General features: G+C 44.9%; 1 protein-coding gene across 1 annotated transcript in view; it reads left to right on the forward strand.

Annotated features, from left to right (window-relative positions):
- Positions 1-1,276: 1,276 nt before the first annotated feature.
- LOC130486850 (collagen alpha-1(III) chain-like) overlaps positions 1,277-22,645 on the forward strand; it is a 28,507-nt gene continuing 7,138 nt past the window's right edge. The window contains exons 1-15 of the mRNA XM_056860150.1: positions 1,277-1,324; positions 2,431-2,484; positions 3,955-4,008; positions 4,965-5,018; positions 6,946-7,053; positions 7,725-7,778; positions 10,581-10,634; positions 11,114-11,167; positions 12,143-12,196; positions 13,914-13,967; positions 15,872-15,925; positions 16,231-16,248; positions 16,452-16,505; positions 20,194-20,256; positions 22,274-22,439. Of these exons, the coding sequence (XP_056716128.1) occupies positions 1,292-1,324; positions 2,431-2,484; positions 3,955-4,008; positions 4,965-5,018; positions 6,946-7,053; positions 7,725-7,778; positions 10,581-10,634; positions 11,114-11,167; positions 12,143-12,196; positions 13,914-13,967; positions 15,872-15,925; positions 16,231-16,248; positions 16,452-16,505; positions 20,194-20,256; positions 22,274-22,439 (928 nt within the window). The 5' untranslated portion in view covers positions 1,277-1,291. The remainder of the gene's footprint in view (positions 1,325-2,430; positions 2,485-3,954; positions 4,009-4,964; positions 5,019-6,945; positions 7,054-7,724; positions 7,779-10,580; positions 10,635-11,113; positions 11,168-12,142; positions 12,197-13,913; positions 13,968-15,871; positions 15,926-16,230; positions 16,249-16,451; positions 16,506-20,193; positions 20,257-22,273; positions 22,440-22,645) is intronic.

Consider the following 22,645-nt stretch of genomic DNA (forward strand, 5'->3'; position numbering starts at 1 on the left):
GACTCAGAGGTAGAGCATCTGCTTGGCATGCAGAAGGTCCCAGGTTCAATCCCCCGCATCTCCAGTTAAAGGGAATAGGCAAGTAGGTGATGTGAAAGACCTCTGCCCAAGGCCCTGGGTCTTGTAGTCTGAGTAGACAATACTGACTTTGATGGACCAAGGGTCTGCTTCAGTAGAAGACAGCTTCATGTGTTCAGGTTGCTGAGAAGGCCCTGCTTTTAGCAGAAGCCAGCTTCTGAAGTGAATTCTCAAATTTGGGGAATGATTATTGTATTAATAATAGCTAATTAGGCGGAGTTTGATTTTGTTATCCAGTGTTCATCTCTGCCTCTTTCTCTTGCTGGAGTAGGGTGAAGCTGGCACCAGAGGCTCTTTTGGACTGCCTGGGCCTAGTGGAGCTACAGGGGAAGTTGGTGGAAAAGGACAGAAAGGTCAAAAGGGCCAAGAAGGATTCCTGGCAAGTACTTAAATCTCCCCCCTGACCTATATGGCCTAGGCTAGCCTGATTTCATCAGTTCTCAGAAGCTAAGCAGGGTTGGCCCTGGCTAGTACTTGGATGGGGGACCACCAAGGAAATACAGGGTCGCTATGCAGAGGCAGGCAATGGCAAACCGCCTCTGAACATCTCTTGCCTTGAATACCTGATGGAGTTGCCAATGCCAATAATCAGATGATGAATGGTCTGTACAGAGAAGCTTATCCTCTATAAGGGTGGAAGCTGTTATTTTAATTGGTTTCATTGTTCTATTTATGGCTTTTACTTCCATTTTATTTGTATTGATTGTATTTTAAATGTATTTTTAAATGTTGTAAGCCGTCCTGAGTCCCCTGCAAGGAGAGGGTGCTGGGTATAAATTAAATAAAGAAATAAAATAAAACTTTGAATTGATAAGAAATGGGCTGGTGCTTTTCCAGCTGCAATAGTCCCTGCTCTGACCTGACTGGGACTTGAATTCCATCATGCATTTGCATAGCGTGGGCTATTCCTGGGCTGTATGTGGGAATACAGAGTTTCCCACTGAAATGCCTTCAGAGGTTTTGCTATAATTCTTTGAATAAAATACTTCTGTGGAAAATGAAATCCCAGCAAGGACTTTTCTCTCCACTAGATGGCAGTGTCATTTAGGCATCTATGCCTCGCTGCTCAACTTTATGGGATTTTTCTGGGGACTTCGGGAACCAGGGCAGATTCTGTCTCCCATCTTCAGGGCTTCATCAGAAGTAAGCTAACATATCCCCTTCTTCTCCTCCCTCTTTTTTCTCCCTACAGGGCCAAGCAGGTGTACTTGGGATGGCTGGAGCGGAAGGAGCCATAGGACCAAGGGTAGGTGAGATGTAATTATGGAGTGGGGTTGCCAGGTCCCTCTTGGGCACTGGCAGGAGATTTTAGGGATGGAGCCTAAGGAGGGTGGGGTTTGGAGAGGGGGGGACTTCAGTGCCATAGAGTCCAATTGCCAAAGCGGCCATTTTCTCCAGGGGAACTGATCTCTATCGGCTGGAGATCAGTTGTAATAACAGGAGATCTCCAGCTACCACCTGAAGCAACCGTATTATGGAGGTAGTCCGTTTCTTGAGCTATTTCTGAGCCGCCCTGTCCTTGTGGCCAGGGTAAGATTGGCAGCGCCTGAACCCTCCGGTGGTTAAAAGAACCACTCACCCACAAGATCAGAGCAGTTCCTAAAGATGTTTTCCATGCACTGGGAACATCTGGCTTGTCATTGCTGGAAACAGTATGGTAAATTCAGTGGACCCTTGGCTTGGTCCAGCAGAGGTCCTCCTCTCGTTCTCCCATGCAACACCCTTTGCTTATCTGCTTGCCAGTTCTAGAATCTTTCCACACACACCAGTCCCTTCCATGTTTGTTTGTTTTTGCTCTACAGAAGGCTTTCTGTTGACACTAATGTTTAAACAGATCTGCCCTGTGGAGAGACAGCTGTTTGGTTCTTGTAGGTTATCCGGGCTGTGCGACCGTGGTCTTGGTATTTTCTTTCCTGACGTTTCGCCAGCAGCTGTGGCAGGCATCTTCAGAAGAGTCACACTGAAGTTCAGTGACTGTCCTTCAGTGTTACTCCTCTGAAGATGCCTGCCACAGCTGCTGGCGAAACGTCAGGAAAGAAAATACCAAGACCACGGTCGCGCAGCCCGGATAACCTACAAGAACCAATGAACTCTGACCGTGAAAGCCTTCGATAAGACAGCTGTTTGTTTGGGCAAAAACGCATGGGAGGTTTTGTCTTGGATTTGCCCCTCTCTAGATGCACAGTTTCCCCATCTGAATTCTCAGAACTCTGCCTGGGGGCTTATTTTTGAGTGTTGAGAGTTTGGAAACTCTCTCCCCTCTCCCCTCTCCATTTGGAAAATGTGTATGTAGAGAGCAGCAAATCCAAGGCAAAACCTCCCATGCGTATTCACTCTTTGTTTGTTTTTCAGGGTGAAGCAGGAATCTGGGGGCTTCCTGGATTAGATGGTCCCGAAGGGCCAAAGGTAAAGAGTCAAATTAACTTCTCCCCACAGTGACTCTTGCTGTCTACCTTCCGCCTGCAAGTCTGCTGATAAATCTTCTAAGCAGGCCAGGGGCAGTGAGATAATCTGCATTTGTTTATCTGCACGAAAAGGTATTTCTACCCCTCGTTCTCACTGCATGGTCCCCCACCAAGTCAGGTCGCAACGTTCTTTTAGAACAACCCTTTCACAAACCAGCCACAGCAGTCAAATGAAACTACAAAACGGAGCACAGCAGAAACAGACATGAATAAAGCAGCATTTAAAACAGCAAGATTTACAGGGCAATCCTATGTAAAGTTTTTCTATTGCTTTTCAGTGGGCTTAGAAAGGAACAATGCTGTGTAGGATTGCATTATCCATCAAATATACGTAAAAGCAGATAAAAACGTTTATTATCGTTTAGGGGCTGGATCAAAAATAAGGGGCAAATAGAACTGGGTGCCACTGTCCATCTAATGTGGCCTTACTTGTTTGTGCTCCGTAAAAAAATTGGGATATGGTACCATATGACAGGGCCTTTTCTGTGGTGGCTCTGAGGTTGTGGAACTCCCTCACCCTGGAAGAACCATCCCTCCAAATCTTTCGAAAGTTGGCTACATTCTTCTTTTTTGTTTGAGCCTGGGATACGTCGGCTGGGAGGTTGGTCGTACTCTTCCCTCCAGTCTGCTGTGATCTATGTGCTTACAGTGCCATTTTTAAGCCTCTTTATCTTGTTGCTGGTTTCTTGCCCTAACTATGAGTCACTTTGATGGTATGTGTAATGGGAAAAAAGCTACAAATATTATTTAAAAAATAAATAAAATGAATGGGAGGAGTTCCATGAAAAGTCACCACTATGAAAATAGCTCTGTCCGTGGTAGTCAGCCATCTTCCCTCCAGTGGCGGGACATCCTGATGAGAGACTCAGTTGAAAGTCTTAAGGACATTTGGGGAAAGTCCTAAGGGTTTGGGGGAATGGGGTTCTGGGGTCATATGTAGGGAAAGCGTACTTCCTAGGGACCTGCATGCCAAGTAGCAAAAATAATTGGTATGTGCATGTTTTGCATTTCAGGAAAATCTTTGTTCATTTTCATTGTATTAATAATTATCCCCACTCATTCCCCCCCCCCCAATTCCATTGCTTTAATTGGGAAACCTTAGATTTCAGGTTGATACCACCTGCTTGCTCCTGATTCTTTTCTCCTCCTTCTAGCCTCTGCTTTGAAGCTCTTCTGTTGTGAGAGCTGGTAGACCTTGCTGATTGGAACTCTTACATGTCAGTTTCACTCTTCTGGCTCTTTCCTGTCTGTCTCACTTCCCTTCGACTTCATTTACCTGCAAGGAAATAAATAATATTAGATCTTGTTTCCCTTTCATTTCCATTGCAATAATGAATATATTAACATTTTTGGAAGTGAATGTGCCCTCCCCCACATACATACAATAGTCTTCATCTTTGTTTCCCCTCAGGGAAATCCAGGACCTGATGGTAAGATTGGACCAACTGGTATGCATGGTGTGGAGGTAAGAACAGGGCACTTAGTACTTAAATCTTAGTCTTTCTGTCACTTGCATTCTTAATTTTGTTTCCCTGAGAGGCTTTTGCTGGAGTCACCCACAGTTGCCAGTGCCTCCTGGCGACTATGGACCAAACTAGACATGATGGCATCCGCAGGTAGATGCTGTCGCCGTTTTAAAATGATTTGACGAGTGTTGCAAGGACCTGAACCTGATTGGACTTGTAGCTGGGCAGGCTAAAGAACTCTCCCCACCCCTCTCTGGAGCAGCCATGTATGAGGGGGTGCAACTCTTTGGGGTTATCATCGAAGGCTGTTGAATCCATGCCAGCTCTGTCCTTTTCTGACCGCCATTCTTTCTGTACCTAGAGATGAGGCTGGAACTGTTAATCCTGATTTTGTACATAATTCCTCAGTCAGTTTGCTTGATAAGGGGAAGGGGTTTGATGATCTAAGCATGAGATCACTGTCCATTGCTACACGGGCTTCTACAATCCAAGCGAATGTGGTTAGCTGAAATGACGTTTGCTGTCAGAACAAACTCATACTACTGAGCTTGCTAACAAGCCGTTGTGTCCTTTTTATATTTCTTCATTTTTTTAATGGCTTAAGCAATTAACTCATCTGCCTGTTTGTACAGCAGTGGCTAAGAGACTTAGCAACAAATCAGGAAGAACCTGGTCTGAGAAACTCGCTTTCTGCTATGAACTCTATAGATAATCTTACAGCCCAATCCTTTGAAGGTCTGCTCAGGAGTAAATCCTATCCAATCCAATGGGATTTACTGACAACTAAGTGTGTGTAGGATTGCCACCCAGATCAAGCCTGTGTGCCTCAGCCCTGCCATCTTGAATATAGGGGTAACAGCATTGACCTACCTTACGAGGTTGGTTTCGTAAGAACTGCAAAGTGCAAATGTGAACATTTAGAAGCTCTATATGCATTATTTATTATTTTTTTCAGGGCTTCCCAGGAGAGAATGGGGTGAAGGGAGACCAAGGCCAGCGAGGTCCTCCAGTAAGTAGTGAGCAGAGTGCCTGGATGAAGAATGTTCATTCAAAGGCATCCAACAGCCTGTATGTGGGATTTGACCCCCACCTCATAATTTCTGTATTTATTTATTTATTATTTACACTTATTTTCCCACTCTGCCCTGCCAGAATCAGGCTCAGAGCAGCTGTACACAAACACACAGGCAACTGAGAGCCAGCATGGTTTAGTGGTTAAGAGCCATGGTTTGGAGCAGTGGATTCTGATCTGGAAAACCGGGTTTGATTCCCCACTCCTCCACATGAGTGGTTCACTGGTTATTCTGGGTTTGCAAAAGTGCCCCCACCTTGAGTGTTCACTGCAGAGATTCTCTGGTTTGATTTTGGTTCTGTTTCGCTTGGCGTAGTGGCTTTTGGTTCTACTGGGATTACTGGGTGCTGCAGTGGTTCTGTTGGGCTTGTTTAGTTGATTCTTCCATGGGAGGCATGGTTTGACCAGTACTGCTGCTTGCAGGCATGGCTTTAGCCTGGAAGCAGCTTGGAGATTTTTTCCCCTTTTTATCCTCCATAGGAAATAATGGAGGGTGGCTGGAGGCACCCTATTCAGGGGGCCATAGAATTGGACCCTTTGGTCCAATCTACTTGAAATTTGGGAGGGTTATTTAAAGAGTAGGCACCAGCATCTCTGTGGCAATCTTGGTGCTTGTACTTTCAATAACAAACCCCCCCCCCAGCCACCTGGAAATTTCCCCATAGGGAATAATGACCCCACCCCAATTGGATTTCCCCCAAAAAACCCAGAATCCAAATACCATATTGGTATTGGAATTCGAGAATATCGGGAATACTGATATTTTTCAGGTCTGATATACCCGAATCCAAAAATCGATACACAGTTGGCAAACATTGATATCTCGATACACAATTAGCAAACATAATTTATCCCCATTGTATCTGTAGAATCTATATCTATTCATGCCATATATAAAAAAAGCAAAATAAATTTGTGTTTGATACTCACTACTCATACAATGCTCAGTTGTGTTTATGGAACTGATGATCTTGCAGTCATTCTTGTTGAATGGGCATTGATGTACATCGTCTCACAAATTAAAAAAAACAACACAAAACAAGTGAATGTTAATGCAACACTGGCCATGCAACTCAATATTGCCAGTCAAGTTCTTTCTTTATTTCAAATAGTCTGATGACCAAATGGTCTTGGACAACAGTATTGCCAGTGTTACAAGCAAAGATGAAGTTTGTCTACTCTTTTTCCGCTACTAATTGACTAGTTGACTAGGTAACCTGTGGCAGCCACACACCCCGATCCAACCGGGTTGCCTACCTGTAACTTCAGCCCTGACAGTTTGCTTTTCAGGGCAACTATTTAAGTTGCTTTACAGGGCAACTATTTAAGTTCCAGCAGTCGCTGACAGAAATATCGGAAACAGTTTTGTCTCTTGATGAAGAGAAAAGTCATTTCTCTGATCTGGATCTGTGGTTAAAAATCAATATTTGCTTTAATATATGATTAAACTTGTATGATAGTCTTCCTGATCCCAGGCAGAATAAGCATGGAAGTTTCATTTTGAGCCTAAGGTTGCTGTATCGGTTAAGATCGGCAGGTTTATGATGAAATAACTCTGTTCCTCACAGAACTCTTCAAAAAGCACAATTTTACTTACTTTATTAAATTCATATAGTTAAGTTGAACTTACAGAAGCAATGTGACTTTTCTTACACTTTGTGGGCAGATATAATGTTATCTGAACTGATTGAAACATAGTTTTAACACAGAGAGAGAGGTTTACAGACTGATAGAGCTTAATCAACCAACAGAATTCGGTCAAGAATTCTCCCAGCATGCAACACCCCCCCTCCAATAGGAACAATGTCCTTATGCAAGGATGTCCAATCCCAACAGTTTTGTCTCTCTCTTTTGTGCTTTGCAGGGTCTGGTGGGCCCTGCTGGTTTGAAGGGGGTCCGAGGACTCAAAGGTCTTGATGGCCCAGAAGGATTGAAAGGGAATGCGGGCAAGAAAGGAGCAGTGGGGCAGAAGGTAACTTTTTTTAGCTCTCGGGTAATATTATGGTGGTCCTGGATGGCCCAAACTATCCTGATCTCATCAGATCTTGGAAGCTAACCAAGGTGAGCCCTGGTTAGTACTTGGATGGGAGACCACCAAGGAAGTCCAGGATTGTAACACAGAAACAGGTGATGGCAAACCACCTCTGAACGTCTCTTGCCTTGAAAAACCCATGGGGTCGTGTTAAGTCGGCCATAAGTTGGACACAACTTGATGGTACTTTCCACCACCAATGTTATGGTGGCTCTGGCTCCCTTCATATCTGCAGATGGGCCCATCTCTTTGAACAAGAACTTGACAATTGGGATTTAAACCAAAGAACAGTTACGCTCCTTGATGACAGAGAATCCCCATCCTTGGGAATGGGATGCTTGCTAAAGCGGGGCCAGAGAATCTGTTTGGACTCCGTTTTGCCATTTCTCTGTGGAATCAGAGAGCGGCAAGGGGAGGGCTTTCCTTCTAAAGCTGGAGATAGCCAAAACATGGGGGCGGGGGGGGGGGGGACCTTGGACTTGGCTGAAGAGGGAAACCCGCCAGGGGAATCCTTCTCCTCCCCCATCCCTGTTCTTTAGCATAAACCTTGCAATTCTTTTTGTTTGACAGCTTTAATTTGACAGATTTGTTTTCTCTCCCGTCCATTTCAGGGCCATCGTGGGTCAGCTGGCCAAAAAGGAGTGACGGGGCTGGCCGGCGCTGCTGTAAGTAGGTTTTGTCTGCAGTGTTTTTTATGCACTTAGAAAAAAAGGCAGAGCAAGAACTGGGTCAAAGGAAGCTGTTCCAGTGTCTGAATGATACATTGAATTTAGGTTCTTATGATGCCCATTGATCAGTTCCTTGGGCAGGTAGGCCAAATGGGGCTGGTTTTCCCGCTGAAACCACGTTTTCCGTTTTCTCTGACTCTCCCTCTCTTTGAAACAGTTGCCATGGTTTCAAAGTCCCCAATCATAACAGACAGTTCCTGCATGCTAAAAGCAGTAGTTTGGGGGAAGGCACCATAGCAGGCATTCTTCTCATGGAGAAATGCCAACTTCTTGCCTACTGAGCTATAATACTCAAATGGTACCGTTAATCCAGACCTGGTCCTGCTTTATGAAAGCATTGTTCCATAAAGAATTACATTGTTTGACACAATATAGGATTTGTTTTTCTTTATAGGGACCTCCAGGCAAGAAAGGAGATTGCGGGCCACTAGGAGAACAGGGCCAAAAGGTAATATACTAAGAACAGGATTGGTGGGAAGCTTTCTTACTACCAAGCACCGTTCATTGCAAGGGTCCCCAAACATTTTGAGCCTGTGGACACCTTTGGGATTCTTTGAATGGCTACCACCGTTTACCTTCAGTCACACAGCGAAGATCCTTGTGCTGTGGTGGCAGCTGCTGCCAAAACAATTTTGTTTAAAAAAAATAATCTCTACAGCCCTTCAAATCTCCAATGGCCTATCAGAAAGCTTGCTGGGCAAAAGCCCCACCTGGCCCCACCCATTTTCTAAAAACACTTGGCCGGTACGGGGAAAGCGGTTGGCGGTTGCCACATTGGGGGCCCCTGATCTGTTGTCTACTCTGACTGGGAGGGACACGCCAAACCAGAACCGGGTGTTTTTGGAGCATCCGCATGATATTGTCCTCTCATCAGCTACTTTACAAGGTTTCCCCTGGCTTTGCTCCAATCTTTCTGAGGCATGTTTCGAGAGTTTGTGGAAAGATTCCCCATCCAAGCATGTTTGTATGCCATGTAAGCAGGGAGGTGGGCTTAGTCAAGGAAAGTGGGGTGGGGGAAATGCCATGTGGGCGCTGACAGCTTCAAGGAGAGTCATGGCCATGTGGACACAAACAGAGACTGAATGGATTCTAAAAGCTCATCTGGTCTGGGAAGCCAAAAAAGAGGCATGTTAATGCCTTCAAAATGAACATTTAATGTTACAAATATATTCCCATTGTATTCTGGCTAGGGGTGTGCATATTGATATCCTGAAGTAAAAAAACAACAACCAAAAAATACCTTTTCGGTATTTTTGGTTTTTTTTTTAAAAACCTGGATGAAAAAAAGGAAGCAATAAAGGGAGCCAAAAAAGCAGATCCTGCATAATGCCGAATTTTTTCGCCATTATTCAGGCCACTTTGGCCCACCACCATTTCCCCCTTCCCTCCCCTCTTCCCTCTCCCTTTATTTACCTACCTCTGAATTAAGTCCCACCCACCCCCTTTCCCTTAGATCCATGCTGCCAAGGTTGACAGCATGGATCTTAATGAAGCCCACCCCGCCTGGGTTCTTTGGACTCCGGAGAAGCTGGGTGGGGTTGTTTTCTTTCAGATTCATGCTGCCAGCCTTCTCCGGACCCCAGATCTAAGAGAAATCCATGCCGTGGATTTGAACCATTTTTTTGCTTTGGATATATTTCGGGTTTGGGTTTATTAGCTTGAAAATTTTTGATTTTTTTTATTGAAAATTTTAGGGTTTGATAAACCCAAACCCAAAAAATACCGGTGATTTTTTTAAAAAATTTTTTTGCACAGCCCTAATTCTGGCAGGTTTAATAAAAGTAGTTATTAGCTTTTTAAATTAAAGTACTTATCAACTTTAGAGTTGTTTATATGACCGTTTCCCTTCATGCTGTTGAGAAATCTGAATGCCAAAAAATGGTTTTGTGTGTTTGTATCTGTTGAGGATTTGCTTGTGCAACACTGTCGGTGCAGTCCTGAAGAGGGGGTGGGCAAAAGGGTACGATGTGAGAATTGCAGGTAACTGCTGTCAGTAAATGAGCCGTGGTATTTTTGCAGGAATTGGAGTTTTCAGATCTATCGCCAAAGGTTGCACCAAGGAGATCATGTTACAATAGCCCAAGGCTTACGGCATTCCTAGTGTGTGTTTTTACTTTTAAACAAATCAAGGTTCTAGACCTTATGAGTGTGCTTGCCCAGCTCCTACATCAGTCTTTTTGTGTTAACCGTGACAGTCACTGCTGTAACCACCACTACCTGGTAAGAAGTTCTTGTCTCTTCTTGGTTCAGGGTCTTGAAGGGCAGCCAGGTCTGAATGGTCAGAAAGGGCATAAAGGAGAAAAGGTATCTATTTATCATTATTGCTCTATGCCTAGTGTAAGGAAGAGGGGAATGTTTTTTTTTTCCAGAAACTGAATATCTCAGCAACATTTCTTTTGAACCCCACCCCTCCCCAGGCTCCACCCCAGAAATCTTCAGGTATTTCCCCACCTAGAGCTGGCAATAGGGTTGTCAAGTCCCTCTTTGCCACCAGCGGGATGTTTTGGGGTGGAGCCTGAGGAGCGCAGGGTTTGGGGAGGGGAGGGACTTCAATGCCACAGAGTCCAATGGCCAAAGTGGCCATTTTCTCCAGGTGAACTGATCTCTATTGTCTGGAGATCAGTTGTAACAGCAGGAGATCTCCAGCTACTACCTGGAGGTTGGCAACCCTAGCTGGCAACCCTACCTATAGGTCTCATAAAGTGGCATCTGTTTTATCTTTTGTCTCTTTCTCCTTAGGGGCAACGTGGGCATGATGGGGCACCGGGATTCCATGGCAATCTTGGCAGGAGGGTAAGAAAGCATTCCCCACTTCCTGCTTCCCCATAAGTGACTGCTAGGCTGATAAGACCAGCAGAGGATAAGCACAGCATGTCAGTGACTAGATACTAAGAGACAGAAGGGTGCAGTAAATGGAACCCTAACTGATAAGGTGGTAAATCTGTGTCTGGCCTATTTTGCTTCAGACAGCAGGAGTGTGGTTGCACGACGGAGTGGTCTTCTGTGAGAGGGTGGAGCTTGGGGGCTGGGTTGTGGTGTTGTTGGGACTAGCAGCATGTGGCTGAAGCAGAGGATGTCACCTGGTGAGTAAAGGAGCAGAGGGGTGGAGCCTGACACACACAGGGGTGGTGCTAACAGCTAAAGTTTCGATGCCCATCAGAAAATGGCTTGCCCTTTCCACTCTCCTGAGGTTTAACGCCTTCCTCTGTAGACCAAGGCCTTGAAGTAATGATATTTTGGTGTCTTCCTCCCAATCCTGCTTTTTCGCCCAGGGCAAACGGGGCAAAGCTGGATCCAGACCCCCAAGAGGCTCCAAAGGCCCCGAGGTAAGCCGAACCTCTGTGTTTTTGCTTCAGCCTCTCATAATATAAAAACTCTCAGAGGCACTCAGTAAAATTGACGGGCGGTAAATTCGGGGTAGACAGTTCTTCATACAATGTAGAATTAATTTATGGAGCTCACCGCTACAAAATACAGTGATAGCCACTACTTTATAAATGACTTTAAAAGGGGATTAGACAAATTAATGGAATGCAGAGTCTATCAGTGGATGTTAGCTGGGATGGCTGAATAAAGCTTCCATCCTCAGAATCAGTGCACCATGGAGAGAGCTGAACTAGATGGATTTTTGATCTGATCCTCAAGTTCTCTTGTTCTTGTTAGGTTTTCTTGGACAATAAAGAGAGAACACATTACTGTTTGTGTATGTTACTGTTTGGTAATCCAATCATCTGAATATATACAGTTTCTAGGAGCCCCGTAGTGCAGAGTGGTAAACTGCAGTACTGCAGCCCAAGCTCTGCTCACGACCTGAGTTCGATCCCGACAGAAGTCTGTTTCAGGTAGCCGGCTCAAGGTTGACTCCGCCTTCCATCCTTCCGAGGTCAGGGAAATGAGGACCCAGCTTGCTGGGGGTAAAAAGAAGATGACTGGGGAAGGCACTGGCAAACCACCCTGCAAACAACGTCTGCCTAGTAAACGTCGGGATGTGACATCGCCCCATGGGTCAGGAATGACCCGGTGCTTGCACAGGGGACCTTTACCTTTAAGCAGTTTCTAGGCTGCACGCTCAGCTAGAAAGTTCTCAAGGTGGCTTATACAAAATCTATGGCATCTTTCCTGCAGTGGAGGAGGAGGAGCCCAGTTAATTTCACATTTCCTGCCTGTGTCTCCTGACTGATGGTTTAAACACGATTTTATTGATGTCAGTGGAAAAGCCTGAATCGCACCACTTTGCTGCCATATTTGAGCACTGTTGAAATATTAGACGTTTCCCTTAATTCTTCGTGCCTTCCTTGCAGGGCTCTCTAGGTGAACCAGGCCTCACGGGACCCCAAGGACTCCAAGGCCCTTATGTAAGTATCAATCCCAAAGAAGGTTCATTTGTTATCCCCAGACTAAGAAGGCTCCAGTTCATACCTAGAGGCAAAAAGGCAATTTTTTTGCTACATCATAACAAAATTGATCCTGCTGGCAGCAGTTTATAAGCCACAGGATAAGGGCCAAGAGGGAAATGGTATCCTTTTTGGCTCCAGATAGCATGATGTAGTCTGTACAGAATAAAGGTTATGCGGGCTGTATTGTAAGATTTTTTTGTTATAGGTGGGACGGGACGTTGGTTTGTAAGTTTGTTTTGCTGTTTTAACTTCAGGAAAAAAATATTTCTGCATTTGTAAGGAACTCTAAAAACAACCATAAAACCAGTTTTCGACATTCCTTTACACTCGAACGTGACCAAGAAACGGAATCCAAAACAAAGCTAAGCAGTCAGGCTCTTTGGAGCAAGTAGCTCATTTAACTATCTCAGTTTGCTTCCCATTCTTGGCACCCTCATTGTCAAATGGATCCTGATGAATATTAATTTAATTTGGCTGCTATTCAGAGACTTTATTATACATATGGGCACAACATATCCCTTTGGCGTTGCAAGTGTATAATGCAATAATTGTGACCCAACTTTTTTATGGGGTACTTATATGGATTCAAGCATTCAAATGTAATGTTGAATCAATTCAGACACCTTTTCTTTGTATACTCTTCCAAGTCCCAAGATGTGTGGCTTCGTCAACCCTCCCCCCAGAGGCTGCCATGAAGCAACTGGCAACCCTTGCTTGGTCTGCGCATACAGGCTGGCTTGGTTTTTCCATTAATCTAAATGAGTTCTAGCTCACTTTGCAGAGCCTACAGTCAAACTATAGGACTCATTGCCATAGGACAGCAACAGTTTCCATCAAAATTGGCCTCCCTATTCCTGCGTTGTGTATAAATGAGTTGGTGCATCTTGCCCAACCACCTGTGTCTCCTGACTGATGGTTTAAACACGATTTTATTGATGTCAGTGGAAAAGCAATCATGCTAGGAAAAGTGGAGGGCAGCAGGAAAAGAGGAAGACCCAACAAGAGATGGATTGACTCTACAAAGGAAGCCATGGCCCTCAGTTAGCAAGACCTGAGCAAGACTGTTCAAGATAGGACATTTTGGAGGACATTGATTCATAGGGTTGCCATGAGTCGGAAGCGACATGATGGCACTTAACACACACATTGATGCCTTGGACTGAAAACTGTATAAAATGTGGAACTTTATTGGATTTTAATAGAAACTTATAAGTATTTGTTAAAACATAACATACTGTGTATGATTGTTGACCATAGTGATGTAAGCTGCCCCAAGCCCAGCCTTGGTCAGGGAGGGGGCGGGATATAAATGTAATAAATAAATAAATAGTCTGTTGGGAAAGCAGCTTGAACACATGAAGCTGCCTTCTACTGAATCAGACCCTTGGTCCATCAAAGTCAGTATTATCTACTCAGACCGGCAGCAGCTCTCCAGGGTCTCAGGCAGGGGTCTTTCACATCACCTACCTGCCTCATCCCTTTAACTGGAGGTGCCAGGGATTGAACCTGGGACCTTCTGCATGCCAAGCAGATGCTCTACCACTGAGCCACAGTCCCTCCCCTTGTTTGTGAAGAACTGCACGTTTGGAGGTTTTGCCAGCTGCTAGTTTGCCTAGAGTGCGATTAAATACGAAGCCCTGCTGTGAGTGTTGTTTCTCATATTTTCCATTCTCAGGGGCTTCCTGGCCTCAGGGGAGAGACGGGAACGAAGGGACCCAAAGGACGAAAGGTGAGTTCCATCCACCAGTTTATTCCTCCAGCTGAGCCTATCTCAGCCACTTGCACATCAGTTCCCACCAGTTACTCATGTTATTACAAATGAAATGAAAATTATCCATTACATTTGAAAGCTATTCATACTTTTCTCCTTCTTTTGCCCTCCTCTAGGGTGACAAAGGCAGCAGGGGATACCTCGGTCCACAAGGAGATACTGGTTTTAAGGTAGTTCCAGATGGGTAGCTGTGTTAGTCCATAGCAGCAGAATAAGAACATTTATTCTGGCATAATCCTCTGCGAATCAGAGCATGCTTCATCCGGTGAAGCAAGCTCTGAGATACCTATGTGTGTGTTTGGTTTCCAAATTAATTTTGTGAAGGATACAATAATCAGTGAGTACCTTCTGTGAATTCCAGGGCAAGCAAGGACCTGTCGGTGTTGCTGGGAGGCCAGGACCCAAGGGGAAACAGGTAAAGTACTTGAATGAATACATAAAGGTAGTTTATAATCTGTCAGCCGATTGGCCCATCTGGCCTGCTCTGACAGGCGGTAGCTCTCTCTTCCCCAGTTCTGCTACCTGAGATGCTTCGAAATTGGAGATGCTTGGAATTGAACCTGTGACCTTCTGCAGGCAAAGCATGATCTCTAGCACTAAGCTATGATCCATTGGAGCCCAGTATGATCTCCTGTGACAGGGCTCTCCAAGTTCTTAGGCAGAGAGAGGTTTTTTTCTTCCACTTTGCTACTGCAGGCTGTTTTTAACTGTAGACGCTAAGGACTGGTTGAAGTCCTGGGGCTATTTGTATGCAAAACTTGTGCTGTACTGCTAAGCCATAGCCCCTTCTCACTGTTCTCTTTTCCTCCCTGTGCCACCAATAAAGCTTGTCTGGATGATGCATAACTGTAAGCTAGTGGCTGAGGTGATACTGATCTGCCCAGTTACTGTCCTGCAGAATGTACACTGAAATTGTGCAGGAATGTGACATAGATGCCCCTGGACATGGAACAAGCCAGCCAGTTCACATATTTGCACTAAATGCAAATACTTGTGGAGTAAAGACTAGCCAAGCTGATCTGCTCTTATGCCCCTTCTCACCCATCCCTCTCACAGCCATTGTCCATTTGCCTGTCATAATTGGCAATTATGTACTACCAGGGGGTTAATGAATTGCTCAGAAGAACACCCTAGAGTAGACACATAAGATGCCCGGTGAGTCATCCACGAGGAGATCAAAGTGTAATGTTGACTTTCATGATTGTTATAGTGCTTGGCAAGATTGGACCAGCTGCCCAATCCAAGGCCAGTTGAGGGGACCCCATGAGCCTGAGAACACTGCCATGGGTTGTTCCTAGGGTTCCAACGTCCAGATCTCCCACTATTACAACTGATCTCCAGGCAACAGAGATCAGTTCACTTGGAGAAAATGGCCACTTTGGAAGGTGAACTCAATGGCATTATACCCCATTGAAGTCACTCCCTTCCCCAAGCCCCACCTTCCTCAGGCTCCACCCCCAAAATCTCTAAATATTTTCCAACCTGGAGCTGGCTGTTCTAGTTGACCACATGAAGCTGCCTTATACTGAATCAGACCCCTGGTCCATCCAAGTTAGTATTGTCTACTCTGACTGGCAGAGCTTTCCAGGGTCACAGGAAGAGGTCTATTCAGATCACCTACTTTCCTAGTCCCTTTAATTGGAGTTGCCGGGGATAGAACCTGGGACCTTCGGCATGTCAAGCAGAGGCTCTGCCATTGAGCCACAGCCCCTCCCCAAGTTGTACCCATCTGGAAAAAAATGGGAACTAATTGATCTAGCTAAGGATGCTGGGTCAAGGTTTCATAAGATAGATATCACAACTGGGGACCCCAAGACATGGGAGCTGGCCATGTCAACAATGTATCTCTCATTTATTTGCAGGGTGCTATTGGTCCCCCTGGTGGACAGGGGTATGCTGGACACCCGGGCATTCCGGTAAGCTTTTCCTTTTGGGCCCAAGGGAGATGAAGGAACTGCATGGTATAAAATTGCTGGGTTTCGCTTCATGCTGTTAGTGACTGATGGACAAAGACACATGTACTAAATGACACAGGCATGCTACATTCTGTGCCAGGAATTCTGCGAGATGTATAAAGTTGCAGTTTCTTTAGGGGCACAATATGGATCAGGGCCATAGCACCGGGGAGGAAGATTAACCTTTTCCCTTTCATGCCATTTCTCTGAAGGGGCTATTTTCACAAAGCATTTTCTTCTTTCCCTCCCGCCCCCCACCTCTGCAGGGCTCATCTGGACAAAAAGTAAGTTACACTCTCTCCCTTGGTGCTTTATATGTAATTGATCCTGAATATTTTTCTAAGCAGGTCTGTGGTCCCCCAAATTGCTTATTTCATACATATTTAACTATGAACAAAAAACCACAGTAATAACCATAACCAGCGGTGTACTGTGATAGGCATACTTGGATCTTGTGATTCTTTTGTCCTGTCTCTTGTTTTGCCAGGGCCTCAAGGGCTTAGAGGGCCTCCCAGGACCAAAAGGCAAGCCAGGCCTACCAGTAAGTCAAGCTGCCCACATGAGGACTAGAAACTACAAGTAGCGATCAAGCAATTTCTTTACTACATGACCTTTTTTCAGTGGTGTAGTGCAGTCATTGCGCAATCTTAAACAGAGTTAAACCTTTCTAAGCCCATTGAGTTCAGTGGATTTAGCAGGGTGTAACTGTTTAGGATGGCACTGCAAATCAGTTATCAAAGCATGTACAAATACTATACATTAACGAAGTTTCGTCATGATCCAGGATCTCGTCTCGATAACTACTTTTACAAAGATAGCCACTCTTTCAGTAATACTCACCTTCTCTTCAACAAGAAAATGATTAGTAATATCTTCTGCTAAACAGCCTGGTACAGGAGCTATAAGTCTTCCAGATACCTTTAACTTCATCATCAAACTTTATTGCTCATTGACAGAGTCTTAAGCATTTACATTGTACAAAAGGAACAGTTTTACAAAAACAACTGGATCCCATTTAAACTTAGCACAGAATAGAAACCTTTAACAGAACTTTTTCCTTGCCAGACTATTTTTGCTGGTTAGAAATCCATAAATTCAGACAAGCTTTCTTATTGGTGAGGTGGAATGCCTTACAGCCTATTCCTGAGGTTGGGGGCCAAATGGGCATAGGAGATGGCGTGATCCCTACACTGGCGTCCCTGCCACTTGCACCGTCTAAACTGGCACAGACGCTAGCGTTGGGGCACGCTATCCCCAGCCATGGCAGCTCTCAGGATTGTGCTGTTAGACTCAGTCAAGATTTAAGGGAGATGTGTGTGTGTGTAAAGTGCCTTGAAGTCACAGCCGACTTATGGCGACCCCTTTTTGGGGTTTTGGTGGTAAGAGACTAACAGAGGTGGTTTGCCAGTGCCTTCCTCTGCACAGCAGCCCTGGGATTCTTTGGTGGTCTTCAATCCAAATACTAACCGGGGCTGACCCTGCTTAGCTTCTGAGATCTGACGAGATCAGGCTAGCCTGGGCCATTATTGCAGAAATGCCCATTTTTTCTGGATCAAGTAGACTTCCTAGCCCACCTTGTTTTAGCATGTTTACAAAATAATGCTGCATGAAATAAATGTATTACTCCCTGGATAAAACAGCTAGTGACACTTTCTGAGAAGCGGATACTGTGTTATCTGCCATCAAGTAGACCAGTGAATTGCATGAAAGACATGGTAACTTTTCTCTCTATAGTGTCAAGAAAAAAATAATTTTCATCCCCCCCCTTTTAACATGTGGAATGGTAGATGAATAGCCGATGGCCATGAAATCTAGGGAAAGGAAAGTAGCTACAAGAGGGTAAATCCCTATCTCTGACTCTTTTGGAGTAATTATAGAGGAACATCACATGAGCTCCTACCGTCTCTAATTCCTCTGCACCAGAAAGACAAAAAAGTATTGTTCGAAGGAATTTGCCTGTAACACCCCTCAAGGATTGTTAGTTGCAAAACATTACAGTGAGCTAAAGTAAATGCTCTTCTATATTTAGGTACAGTTAGAAATTGTAAATAGTTTGCACTTCGCTGGAGTAATGGAAAATTTGGATTTCAAGTTGAAGAACAGGATGCTCATGCGTAGCACTAACAGTGCCATTTACTGGGAGTAAGCCCTACCAAAATGTTGAGTAGACCTGTTTAAGATTGCTTTGATATTCTGGTAATCCCTGTCAAAGAGCTCCCCAACCTGTCTCCACCAGTTGGAGGCTGCTTTGGTTTGGTCAAAAGTTTTCCAAAAGACAAAATCTTGAACTCCAGGCTTTCGCCCCAAGTCCAAGGAGTAGCTGCCACCAGCCCTTTCAAAAGGTTGAGCTCCAGGGGGAAGATAAGGGCAATCCTCTCCCAACTCACTCCAAAATTGAGTGCAATGCTTACCCTGCAAGGTAGAGGCCTGCCAGGGAAAGATTACACTCCCAAAATGTCTTAGGTTTTTGGTAGGTGGTTTTACACTCACACAAGGCACTTAGAATTTAGGCTTGGAATCCCAAAATCACAGACACAAGCCATTTAAAGGCTAACAATTTATTTATAAGATTCAAGCTGGTTTACAGGAAAGAAAAAGTCATGAAGTGTTAAGCAAGAAAATAATAAACTATTTAGCTTAGCTAATTAATACATTCAAAAAGCCTTTTTGGTTCAAAAGGATTGGCAAAGGTTTCTTGCATCAGGTTTATAGTTACCAAGTTCCAAAGATGCTTCCAGCATTCAAGTTTCAAAAGGTTGTCCAAAAGGTTTCTCCAAGCAGGTCAAGTTGACCAGAGTTTCCCCGTAGGGCCAAAATCAAATGGGTTGTGATGCAGCCAGCACAGCCTTCCTGCTGTACCCCCAAAGCATGCATCGTTTTCTCAAGGGTTGGTTTGTCCTTATATTCGTTTTCTCAGTGGCATGAGCTCATAGAGGCCAATTGAGAAAACGCAAGCACTTAGCTGTTAATTAATCGCTTGGTCAGAATTGCTGACTCACTCAGAGATGTGTTCAGGTGAGGAAGCCTGCAGAACTACCTGCACCTGGACATTGTCATGATGGCCGACCATTCAATTACCATGGCAATGCACGGCCTTGCATTCCAAAAAGAGGAAAGGTTAACTAGCACCAGCTGGGGCTTACTCCCTCCACAGAAGCAGTTTTCAAAAGGAAACTTATTTTTCTGGTCTAAAATCCCAATAACACAGAATTCATAGGCCTCCCAGGCCTGAACCAAAAGAAATAATACAATCCAAGAAATTGAGAGGTCTCAACTTCTTGACAATCCCTATCACAAATTCTTTGTGTGATTAATGCCTGAGCCTTTCCAAAGTTATAAAACAATAATGCTGGGACAGAAACAACTAGTGCCATTAAAAAAAAATAGTCACACCAGAAAGGATTTCTGTACTTTCACAGTTTCATTGAAACACCATGACCTGGGGATGGCAGAAACAAATAGAAGGGAGAAACCAGGGCAGTTCAATGCATAAAGAATTGGCCTTTGATTGGCATTGAAGACCTGCGTTTAGGGATGCTCCAAATGTTTGCTCACTAACATTTTGGAGGCCAAAATAAAGGCCTCCCAAATCCCCCCCTTTGTAACCTATTTATAGCCTGTTTGTTCTCCAGTTAGCAGATGCTTCTGAATCCCCTCCCCACCATGAGTCTTCTTCCTGGGAGTAGTGATTTTGCTGTGTAGCCAATCCTATTTGTATCTGTGATGACATCTCTGAGGGGGAACAAAGGTAGTAGAGAGTGGGTGCAATAATTCCTTCCTACCTTGTATATGCACAAACATTTTTTTTTAGTTCCCTCCCTGTGTGATTAAATCACCAGTTGGGAATCCTTTTCATAAGGAAGTGAGTGTTTGGAGAAAACAGATGCTGTTAATGTGAGCAACAAGTTCTTGCAGCAGGAGAGTTGCACTGAAGCCTTACCCCTAGATTAGTTGAAGCCTAGCCAAGCGTCCCTTCTGGGTTTCTGAACCTTTAGTTGTGCAAGTTGCAGACTTCTTGCTTGAGGGCTAGAAATCTAGTTTGTTTTGTTAGATCAAGGATACAGCCAGGATGGCTGGTTTCAGAGGGGAACCTGTGGGCATGAGGAGTCCATCTCATTCTGGAACCTCCATTTCTCAGACTTCAGCGATGCAAAGACAACCATCTGACAACCACAGTGTTGAACATCAGTTGGTCCAAGGCAGGAGATCAAACTTGCTTGTATTTCTAGGGCACACCTGGCATTCCTGGCCTCCCTGGTCCTTCGCTGAACATGTCAAGGGAAGAACTGAAGGTGGGTGTGACAAATGGAACATCATGGCACATGGCCTGGTCAAACAGATCATAGGGCTGGGTTAGCAGAACAGTTGTTTTCTTCCAGCTGATCCCATTCCCCATGTGTGTTCTAATATACATTACTTTGCCTCTCTGAACCACTTCACACAGCCTCTCCTGTACCTACCCATTCAGTTCACCATTTCCCTCCTTCTTCCTTGGCTTCCCAAATCCCTCTCTTCCCATTCCCTTTTTTACACAGCTAGGGATGCTAACCTCCAGGTGGCACCTGGGAATCCCCTGAATTACACCTCATCTCCAGACTACAGAGATCAGTTCCTCTGGAGAAAACGGATGCTTTGGAGAGGGGACTCTATGGCTTTGTATCCCTCTGAGGTTCCTGTCCTTCCCAGGCTCCACCCCCAAATCTCCAGAAGTCCCCCCCAACCTGGATCTGGTAACCCTATCCCTCCATCTTCTGCCAGTGGCCATAGGGGACATGGCAACCCTATGCATAGCCCTTTCCCAAATCTCTAGGCTCTGTACAATATTGAGATTGTGACATCTAAACTACAGTCATTTAGGGTTGCCAGGTCCCTCTTCACCACTGGAAGAAGGTTTTTTTGGGGTGGAGCCTGAGGAGGGAAGGGTTTGGGGAGGGACTTCAATGTCATAGAGTCCAATTGCCAAAGCAGCCTTTTACTCCAGGGGAACTGATTTCTGTCGCCTGAAGATCAGTTGTAATAGTGGGAGATCTCCAGCTAGTACCTGGAGGTTATGCAAAAACAATCCACACAAGGCTCAGTTCTATACATATATTCAAAAGGAGATAGTCAATACAAAAGGTGGTGCAAGCAATATCTATAGGTGAGAGACAGTCAAACAAGAGAACATTATACAAAAATATCAAAAGACAAGTCAAAGAACAATATATACAACAAATCTATGTCTAATGTTTCTCTTTGAGTCTTAAAGACTTTCCAGTATAATTTCAGTCTTTGTAAGAGCTGTTCCCCAAAGTAGAAAGAATTCCTACAGATTTTCCAAGAGTCCAAGTGGGGAATCAGACTTTTATATCCACTGGCTATGTGCTGCAGGTGTTTCAAAAGGAGACCAAGCTGGCACTTATAGTAGAATGGAAACGTCTTCCAGGTAATAGACGCTTTCACCAATGATGGCTTCTTCAGCCTTGTTGTTTTCTTAATGCTACATAGTAGTCTGGTGGTTGAAGTTTGCCTGTGTGGTTGAAGTACTGCCAACTTTGGGTTGGGAAATTCCTGGAAATTTGGGAGCCGAGCATGAGAAGAGCGAGTTAGGGAAGGGAAGGAGTTCAGCACGGATGTGATGCCATAGAGTCCATTATCCAAAGCTGCCATTTTCTCCAAGGGAACTGATCTCTGTAGTCTGGAAATCAGTTGTAATTCTGGGAAAATTCTAGAACGTGGAGGCTGGCAACCTTAGGCGCTTGCCATGGGAAAAAAAATATACTACTCTATTAATTGGGACCTTTTAAAATGGGTCAATTATTAAAGGCTTTTATAAATTGATTATATTATTAAATGTCCCAGTCCTGTGTAACTAGGGTTGCCAGGTCCCTCTTCGCTACCGGCGGGAGGTTTTGGGGGCAGAGCCTGAGGAGGGTGTGGTTTGGGGAGGGGCTTCAATGCCATAGAGCCCAATTGCCCAAGCGGCCATTTTCTCCAGCTGAACTGATCTCTGTCGGCTGGAGATCAGTTGTAATAGCAGGAGATCTCCAGCTAGTACCTGGAGGTTGGGAACCCTACAGTCATTCCAAATAGCCGTTTTCTCCATCTGCTTACCATACATGTGGGAGGGAGCCTGTGAGCTCCGAGGGCTTCCTGTCTCATTTCCATCACAGACAAATTGAGGTTTGTTCGTGGCACCGGAGTACAGCCGATGCTTTCGTGTTAAATCTCTGATGAGCCAACAGAGTGCCACTAGAGAAGCTGCCGGCTGCTGACAGAGAAAATGAAAGCATGGGAGCCCTTTTAATTGTGAACTTTCTCCTGTGCTAGCAACTGATCTACTCAGCAAGCAAGCTGAACTACAGCATGGTGTGGATGCTCATGGATAGTCTAGGCCGGGAATTGAAGCTCCTGGTGGACCCCCCAAATGGCACCAAAGACTACCCTGCTGCTTCTTGCAAAGAACTTCTGCTGGCTCAGCCTCACCTGCCAGACGGTAGGAGAAAGAACCAGACCCTTCCTTTCCAGATCAGACTCCATGTGACGTGTCAAACGGTGTCATTTCTGGGGGACAGAAGCACTGCTATAGTGGTACTGCAGGAGCAGGTTAGAATCATAGAGTTGGTAGGCACCACCAGGGTCATCTAGTCCAACCCCCTGGGCAATGCAGGAAATTCACAACTACCTCCCACACACACACCC

Source organism: Euleptes europaea, chromosome 14 (assembly GCF_029931775.1).
Source record: "Euleptes europaea isolate rEulEur1 chromosome 14, rEulEur1.hap1, whole genome shotgun sequence".
NCBI lineage: Eukaryota > Metazoa > Chordata > Lepidosauria > Squamata > Sphaerodactylidae > Euleptes > Euleptes europaea.